The following is a 9,865-nucleotide window of genomic DNA, read 5'->3' on the forward strand; positions in this document are numbered from 1 at the left end:
CAAAATGGAAATTTTGGGTTGTCACATTGTTTGCTCATACACATACAAACTTTTTTTCTCATTAAAGCAATGTACTTGTATTTACGAAAAGCCTTATTTCAAGCTCGATTTTATAAACTTGTGAACTCACCAACTATTTTCATAGTTGACGCTCGTTTTACATGCTTTTTCAGGAAATAATTAGTAAGTGGATATAAAGATTCATCATCATAGAGCATGATGCATCGTGTTGAAGTTATTTATGAAGTTGTATTTGAACAATGTTATTTTGGAAAAACTTGTATTTTGTTTCTTTTGAAGCTATAGGTTGTAAACGTTTAAATACTACTATGGTGATGTATCTTTATCTTTTGCAATGAAACCGTTATCGTTGTCATATCTTGCGTTTCCGCTTTAGCGGGGTGTGACAGCGGACAACTCGTCGAGTAGACCCAAAAACCAAAAAGATTCATACATAAATCAATACCTGAGAATCAGGGCGTTACAGGTGGTTGTCGCGTTGTGGCGATGGTAGCAATGGAGGTTGGTGCCGGTGATGATAACGATGATGGTGTTGGTGGTGGTAGTGGCGGATGGTGGCAGTGGTAGCAGTGGTGGCAGCGTTGGTGGTGGTCGTGAGTGATGGTATTCACGATGTTGGTGGTGGCTGTGGCAGTTATGGTAGTGGTGGTGGCTGATGATGGTGGTGTTTAGCAGGTCACTATAAAATATGGTGCACCATTGTTTCTTATTTTTATACAATTAATAAAGCTAGTGAAAGACTATTTTAGAGATTACTTGTTCTCGAATTAAGGTCTATTGGTTCTAACATTATGAATTGTATCTCATCTCCAGTAAAACATTGTAACTATATATAGCATCTGTACCAGTTTATGCTATTCTTTTATTCTCTTGTCTTACTTACTAGATATGTTTATATTTTGGCAACTAATAGTGTTATAGGAATACAACATTAAATGGTTGATTATGTTGTATATATTGATTTGATTTGATGTTGTTTTTAAAGTAATTAAAAAAACTTTTCATCTAATTGGCTCTAGAAAAAGCTTAATAGATATCAATCAAACGAATTTGTTATAATGTAACTCATGGGTTAGTTACTCAGCCATACAGTTACTAGCGTGACTACATATAGATATCAATCAAACGACAAAGTAAGCATTGTGATATCATGTTGAATTGTTTTTGTAATCTGTTCAGGAAGGTGGTTGAGCTATTTGCAAATTGTCTCCAATAAAGATGATGAATGATCAACCACAACAACAACCAGTGCCACAACCACAACCACAACCACAACCAAGGAAAAAAAGAACAACCACACGTCTAATGGATATAACAGAGCCACAATAATTTAACAGTCTTGTTCAGCATTGTGGTGGTAATCAAAATAAGTTCGCCAATGACTACGGGGTTGTTACGAGAAAGTTAATTTCTATCGAATACCCGACTTGGAAGAAAGTGCCAGCAAATGAAAAGGAGAACTTATGGTTGACCATCAAGGTTTTTAATCTAATACACATTACATGTGCTTTCATTTAATTGATATATCTTACTAATAGTTTTTTTTTAAACAAAAACAGAAACGTTGGAATATCCATGATGAAAACTGCAAATCATATATGATTATGACTTGCAACCACAAGTGGAGATCATACAAAAAGAGGCTTAAAAAGAATTTCTTGGTGAATGAGAATGAGAGAAATCCACTTGAAACCTACTCATATCTGGAAAAGACTGCATTGGAAAAGTTTAAGGAAAGAATATCATCAAAGGAATTCCAGTTTTGTAGGATATGATGTCTCTTGATAATATTAATCATTATGTTGCAGATTTATAATAGTAGTTATTGTTTTTGTCAGCATGATATAAGTGAGAAAGCATGGATGAGTTCAATGTGTAATACGAATCTAGCCCGAGTAGGCCTACATGTTTATCGGGGCAACAAACCTAAGTGGGAACAAGAGAAGGCATCGGGTCAGCTGTTGTCACAGTTGTATGAGATAAAAAGCAAGCGTTCATTAGATTATGTGTTGGGGAGAAGATCTAAAAATGTGTCAGGGTCAAAAATAATACCATCTAACATGGAACCCATAGTTAAAAAGATTTTAAGATTGCTCTTAATTTTTAAATTTTTTTTTTTATCTTTTTTGTCTAAGTAATTGTATTGAATATTATGTTGTTTGCATTAACAGATAGATGTCCAAAAAGAAATATCCAACGGTGATTTGTTGTTGGGTCCCGGAGAGGATTTCTTGACTATGGCGATAGCACCGGAGCACCCTGGTCATACTAGGGCGGTGGGACATGATATTGGCTTAAGAAAAGGGATGCAAGGACTTGACAAAAAAAAAAAGAGGAAGGTTGTGGACAAAGAAGTTGTTAGTAAGATGCAGGTCCAGTTAGATGAAGCTATGACCGAATTGGCAGAGTTAAGAACATTGTTTGCGATGCAAAAGTCTAGGAACCAAGTCCCAAATAATGTATGCTTCAGTGTTCAAAACAATAGGTCTGGCTCGACGTCAACATTGGATGCTTTAGATACGATAAAGGTAATTCTTTATTATAGCATCAACCTTTAACAACTAAAAAACCCACAACTTAATGAGTCAGTTTACTTATTTTCATCACAAACTCTAGTTGATCGCATAAATTTATTATAATTATGTGGTACAAGTTGGGAAAAGAGTAATAAAATTCACTTATTTATTGTTTCGGGAAAAACCAAGTATGAAAATAGATACATAATTGAGTAAGAGTTGATGACTGATCATAGTTTTCTATAATGTCCAACTGCTTCAAAAAAACTACAAAATATTCCCTTGTATGTGTTATGTATCTGCTGTACAGAGCAAAAAATAAAACTAGGTATATAGAACTTGTGTAAAAATTACAGAATCGTCCTTATGTTACAACAATTACATAAATGGTCCATGTAAGTTTTTTCTATAGAAATGGACCTTAAAAGTTTTTTTTTACTAAAATGGTCCCTGTAAGTTTTTTTTACAGAAATGGTCCCTATAAGAAACAATTACAAATCCTTGAATTTACAAAAGAAGGCACTATGTAGAAAAAATTACAAAAAATGTACCTCTAATGTATAGAATGCTGAATTTAGCATATTTTTTTGTTTTAATGTGTTAGGTTTATGTTTTTTGAATTTCTTGATATCATATGACTTTGAACTTTGCTGTCAAATTATGTTTTACATCGAATTTTCTAACATATTTACACATGAAATACACTACATGCTATATGATTACAAACAATTACTCATTGTGATTTGGTGTTATCTTATAGTGATATGAACCAAAAGTGTATAGAAATGCAGAATTGGTCACTATGTTATACAAATATACAATAATGGTCCATGTGTGATAGAAAATACATTAAAATAGTTTCAAACTTTTGAATTTAGCATATTTTTCTGTTTTAATGTGTTAGGTTTATGTTTTTTGAATTTCTTGATATCATTTTAATTTGAACTTTGCTGTCAAATTATGTTTTATATCAAATTTTCTAACATGTTGACACATGAAATATACTATATGTTATATGATTGCATACTATTACTCATTGTGATTTGGTGTTACCTTATGGTGATATGAACCAAAAATGTGCCAGAGGGATGGTTTTTCCTTATAATGATGGGTTAATTCACTCACTTCCTCTACACGAAAATCACTTGAAGGTTATGATAGACAACATTGATGAAAGATATAAAGGTATTCCTGTTCCTGTGATGACAAATGAAGTTGGTATCCTAGAAGATGCAGTTGGCACTGTAATTCAATGGCCACAGATCGCAAATTGTTTTGTTATTTACTAGTTTTAGTTTTAGTTTCATATACTTTGGTACCCTTTGGAATGATAAAACTGCATTTGAGGAAAAGGCGTTGGTTACAACTGTTGCTACATGGGTTAAAGAGTTTCTGAAAAATTTTATGAATGATGTGGTTGTCTAAAAGTGTACATAAGGTTAGTTGTTAATTTTTATAATATCCTACTTTTAGTTTAATGATTGTTTGCTAAAGTCAACTCTTTTAAAATGCTAGACAAAAAACTAATTATTTGTTGTGTTTTGTTTTTAAGTGAGGAACAATGATAGCTGTTGTGTTTTGTTTTTAAATGAGGTTGAAGGATAGCTGCAACACTTGATTATTGGATAATACCTTTCCATGGGAAAACAATTTCTTTTTTGAATTTATTTATGTAAGTTTTATGTAATGACCAAATCAAGGAGTTTTTAGCAGCAATTAAGCATGTTTTTGTTGATGACTATAATGATTGGTTATTTAACATGTTTATATTAATATAATTTGTTCATCAACGAACAATTTTTGTTTTGTTTTGAATGTGTTCTGTGGATGCAAGTATCAGTTTGTGCTTTTTATCAATTGTTTTCGTTATATTATGGTTATTTGAATAAAATGGTCATCAATTTAATTTTTATAACCATTGCTTTTTGGTACTGTGATTATAGTTGGTTTTTGTAAGGCTGAAAAAGACCCGGTTATTTGAAAGGAATCGGTTCATATTTAATCCTTAGATGACCCACTTTGAGAATTAGAACCAGACTCTTTTAGCCATATATGACCCGGTTTTGTATGGTTAAACCGTGTCCTAAGCTTCATATATGATCAAACATTAGCCGTTATATTCCTCTTATATGTCCCGATTTTATGAATAACCGGGTTATTTTATATCAGATAGGAGCCGGTTTTAAAACAGAGTTCTATTTCTTTTTTCAAATAGGTCTCACTGGCTGGTTAGAAACCGGGTCTCTTAATCGATTTAACCGGGTCCTATAAGCTTTTTTTTTGTAGTAGTGTGATTTTATATGATAAATGGATGCGTGGTAGTATTTTGGACCTTTAAACCAGAAAACTTGTCAACCGTTTTGATATCTATACATAAAAAATCGATCCAGATTAATTGTTACAATTTGCGTTTTGGGGTGTAGGGCTGTTTTTAAGATGTAACCGTTATGGTTCAAATGAATGTGATGCATTGACCAAAGGCATTGGCACAGATATATGCATGTCTTCTGATTGATACCATGAAGAATTTACAATACAGTAACTGAAATGCTAATCAAAATCAATGGGGTAAAAGACTTTGGAGAGAGATTTGTATATTACTTGAATCTACTCAATGACAACGACTACATATATATGCTGCTTTATTTATACAAAGAATAAAATGATGAGTTAATAATAACTGCCTAATTGTTGTTGTTTCATTAACATTATTGTGTATTCACTATGCACCACGATCATCAGTGTCTTCAAGTATGCTATTAGATGAATAAAACCCAAAGTTATCACCATTCCATGTAGACAAAGATTCATCAGAGGTGATAAATTGGCTGAAAGAAATGGGAGGTTTAGGCTCAGAGAGGTATTTCCATTCACCTTCAAGCATAGAAACAACTGAGGACATGGTGGGACGATCGTTTGGGTCTTCTTCAACGCATAGTAGAGCAATGCGCAACCATTTAAGTGCCTCGTCAACAGGAGAATCATCATTCAGATTTTCATCTATCAGTTTCTCTCCTTTCCCTTCATCCCATAACATCCATGCCTTCAATTGTTAAATATCGTCCAATATAAATAAATATCAACTAATGAGTGTGTTCTTGAAATGCAAAAATATATTAAAAGTAAGAGTGAACATAATTGGCTTACATAGCTTAGAAGGTTTTGATGACGCTCTTCGTGGAACAACCTGCTGTTCCTTTTACCAGAAATTATTTCAAGCAAAAGAACACCAAAACTATACACGTCGGATTTGATTGAGAACATACCCTCCATTGCATACTCTGGTGCCATATATCCACTGTCAAAGTCTCACAAGCAACTTTAAGATAACCTGTATAATAATTTAATATGTGATTTCCTATCAACTTTAAAGAAGGCTTACTAGGTTCCAACAACTCTATCAGTATTTGCTTCCACTTGATTCAATCCAAAAATTCTTGCTGTACCAAAAACAATTCTAATAGAACATTGCTAGCTTTGAGGTCTCTATGTATGATCTTGAGGCGAGAGTCCTCATGAAGATAACGAAGACCCTTTGCTATTCCACTCACTATGTTAACACGCTTAGCCCAGTCCAGTTCTTTTGCTTTTTTAGGATCTTTTATCATAAAACGAAAGTAAATTAAATACACAGAATACAAAATCGATGGTGTTTCAACAGGTTTATAAGGTAAATAGAAAGTGAGGGATGGATGAAGAACTAACCAAAAAGGTAGTTATCGAGACTACTGTTAGACATGTATTCATAGACAAGGAGCCTTTCCTTCCCTTTCATACAGCAACCCAAAAGCCTCACCAAATTCTTATGCTGAAGTTTTATGATTAGTTTTACTTCTGTCTTGAACTCTTGCATTCCTTGACTTGAGTTTTGGGAAAGTCTTTTCACTGCTATCTTTTTACCATCAGAGAGCTCTCCCTGTGATTAAATTAATCAAACTTCAACTAAAAACGTAAAACAGAGCATCATATATGGATATATCGATACAATTCGGGTTATTACCCAATAAACAGGACCAAAACCACCTTCTCCAAGCTTATTTGAAACCGAGAAATTGCTAGTAGCTGCATGCATTGTGTTTAGTCTAAAGTAAATAATCTCCCCTGTGTCATCGTCTGATGCTTCAAACAGCTCTTCCTCTTCCCCTGCAACAAAAATATTATTCGACTCCTCGATTGATCATTGTTGTGATACATAATTCTTCCAGTAAATTCTAATTTACTACATGAATAGCGGACCTTTTTTAGAGCAGATCCTGCAAACCTTTAGGAACAGAAAGAAGGTCGAGATTGCCAATGTTACTGCTGCGGCTGATATTGCTGGAAGGATGAGATTTAACTTTCCTTTCCCTTCAAAATCGAAGTATTAACATATCAACATTTCGTGCGCCACTAAACAAATGTCTAAATGCTAATGAAGAAAATATAAATTTATAACGAAAGTCAAAATGAACCTGGAGGTATTGCTGAATGATTTGTCGGTGGCGATGGGGTTGGGGGATTTGTTGGTGGCAAACCGGTTGAAGGATCCCCAATGTAGATAACAGATATTGTGTATCGTAGTAAACATGAGTATCCATAGTAAAGTAATCCTTCGGCATCACCATTATACCTTGTTTCTAGAGAATCAGTAGCCAGAACCAAGCAATCTTTGCAACTCAGAGATCTGTTGGCCTGAATGCATCGACTTGTTCCATAAATATAATTGCCCCCAGAAGTACGTAAATCATTAGAGTAATATGTTTCACTGTAACCATCAGACGCTGCTTTCCTTCCCAACTGTTTGAACAAGTTCGTCAGTTTCTCAGTCATTGAATCAATTTTCCAGTTGTTGACATAACTTGTTGTCGGAAAGAATAGAATGTCTTTATCTTCACCATTATAGATGTCAAAGCTACTATTAGAGTAGCTGAGAATACAGGTACGCTTATACCAACCTGTCGCTTTCTTTTGGCTCGGACACTCCTTTTTTAGCCGGTCCTTTGCAAACCTCAAACATTCAATACAGGTATCGTCATCTAGAAATTCTCTGGGGCATACTCCAAGGGCATAAGCTGTGTTGGTATCATCTTCTGGTGAAGATTTTGAAGATGTGTAAAATAAACCATCTCCCTTAAGTACATGAGGAAGAGTAGATAAGGTATGATTGAGGTTCTTTTCATATGCACTGTTCTGTGTATAGGTTCCTCGGTTTCGGCACTCATGGTCTCCATGGATAACGGTGACACCAGAAAGATGTGTAAGAATATAAAACTGAAATACAACCAACACCCAATTTGGTGAAGCCATTAAAAATTTTCTTGTTTTTATGTATGTGTGTGTATGTGCACAATGTACACGGTGCAGCCTGTATATAAATAGCAACACGTTTGTTTAGAAACTTTGGTTTTCTGAATCATAGAGCCTGGGAAGCATCGACGAAAATTCAAACATGACTATAAGGTCGCACAAGTAAACGGTGCCCGGAGACTCCATGCTAATTGTGACTTCTATGCAGTTGTACAGGACGATGAAATGAATGCGCACTAACATATTTGAAAGCGAGTGGAGTGAAACATTCAAACAAGCCATAAAATTCTACAAAGATTTTTCTAATGTGAGTACTAGTCTACGTATGACGGCTAAGGCCATCGTCCATTAAAGCTTGAGGATACGAATAATCACATACCATAATTAATATTATATCCCTTAATTTATATAAAAACATTAAACTTCACTCTACACATAATAAACATGTTATCAAATGGCCAATAACCTAGCGGTATGAACTAATCATCTCATATGAGTGGTTAGGGGTTGAAGTCTCGGTAGAGATATATGTGTTTATTTAGCAGTAGATTAGTTAGTTTGTCGTTTAAAAAAAATAAAAAAAGTAACGTAATAAACTTGTTGAATATTAATTAAAAGGATAATGACCTAAAGTTTTGTGTTGTGTGACACAGCAGTTGACCGTCCACTTCAAACATCTTCACACCCTAATTTAATTTATTCCAGCAGTCTATAGACGTTTAAAAAACAAACAATATGTTGAAGTCGGGTCGCAGAATTCATACAATTTCACTACGAAAAAACAAACGGTACCTAAGTTTGACATATTTTTATGGATTATATGTTTACTATTCTCAGTTACCTGAAATTCTTTTTTTTCAGTTTTATTATTTTACGTGGTTCTAGTTCATTAAACTCTTACATTTTTTTTTGGAAAGGGAACTTCCCTAACGAGGGTTTCCGGGCCAGCTTTCGCGCACCGATTTGTCCCCCGCTGCAAACATAAAGCTTTGCCTCATGCCCTGGAGTCACTGCAGGCGAACCTCCATGGCCACAAGGGCTGAGTGGTGTCAGGATTTGAACATGGGTCAATAGGTTATCCACCATATCTTCCACATGCCTTACCAAGTCACCACAACCCAAATGGTTTAAACTCTTACATTTGATAGAAATGTTCGATGTTTACCTTTTTATCTAGTTCATAAAAAACCTTTGATGGCATTTCTGCCAAACACCACTAAAAAAATGGAACATAAGACCTGTCAAATAGGACTCGGTTCTTGAAATAAACGAGTTATATTATGTGAAAGTCGAGTTTTATAATATGAGTGTTATATGACCCATCTAAAAGTAAAAAAAAAAAAAATCAGACATATGTTATGATTAAATAACCCGGTTTCTATATAAACAACCGGGGCTTTTGGGTATACAGTAATATGTCCTTGTTTTTATATTACAATTGAGTTATATGAGCTTGTGACACGAATTATGAAAGGATTATAGGATGCGTTGTTCAACAACCAAGTTCTTTTTACATGAATTAAAGATACAACATAATTGTATGTCAAAGAGGGTAATCAAATTAACCCATGCCAATCTCAAGCTCAAATTCAGATAATAACTACAAGCTCAAACTCGATCTAGCTTTTATTTTGTAGTTTAAATTAGTTGAAGAAATCATTGCTTAACCTAAAAAACTATACAAGTACACCTTTTTGCATATATAGGATTACGGCATTTATGTCAATGACACCAAAAATAGTAAAACGTACAAGCTCTAATGCGACTTAAAACATTATCTTTTATTTGTTTAAAAACTCCAACTAACTCAATGTCTTTTGGTCTCGTCTATTTATCAAGCTGTAAATAACACAAAAATACAAATTAAGTATTTATAATCACAAATAATCTACAATATATAAACAAACAAGCTCCAGATGATGAAATGGACATTTTAATAATACGTTGCCCATTTTGGTGCATCATATTATTACTAAATAAAGAAAATTAATGATGTTAAATCCTAGAGATAGCAACCTAATTTTATATATTTGTTTACTAGA

At 33.9% G+C, this 9,865-nt stretch overlaps 1 protein-coding gene and 1 pseudogene across 4 annotated transcripts; both read right to left on the bottom strand.

Moving 5' to 3' along the window:
• Window positions 1-5,021: 5,021 nt before the first annotated feature.
• On the bottom strand, window positions 5,022-8,007 carry LOC145046473 (cysteine-rich receptor-like protein kinase 29). Of its 4 annotated transcripts, none has more exons than XM_078994764.1 (7): window positions 6,989-8,007; window positions 6,774-6,884; window positions 6,538-6,680; window positions 6,243-6,453; window positions 5,920-6,135; window positions 5,685-5,818; window positions 5,022-5,580 (listed from the first exon to the last, which is right to left on the bottom strand). In XM_078994764.1, the coding sequence occupies exons 1-5, from the start codon at window positions 7,821-7,823 to the stop codon at window positions 5,960-5,962; spliced, it is 1,476 nt and encodes a 491-aa protein (XP_078850890.1). In that variant the 5' UTR covers window positions 7,824-8,007; the 3' UTR covers window positions 5,022-5,580; window positions 5,685-5,818; window positions 5,920-5,959. The 4 variants fall into 4 exon arrangements, with proteins under 4 accessions (XP_078850890.1, XP_078850888.1, XP_078850896.1 ...); XM_078994762.1 differs by having other exon boundaries at window positions 5,685-5,835; XM_078994770.1 differs by having other exon boundaries at window positions 5,022-5,558; window positions 5,685-6,135.
• On the bottom strand, window positions 5,260-5,828 carry LOC145014219 (cysteine-rich receptor-like protein kinase 19 pseudogene; annotated as a pseudogene).
• Window positions 8,008-9,865: the final 1,858 nt, after the last annotated feature.

Source organism: Lactuca saligna, chromosome 1 (genome assembly GCF_052625555.1).
Source record: "Lactuca saligna cultivar CGN05327 chromosome 1, ASM5262555v1, whole genome shotgun sequence".
Classification (NCBI taxonomy): Eukaryota; Viridiplantae; Streptophyta; class Magnoliopsida; order Asterales; family Asteraceae; genus Lactuca; species Lactuca saligna.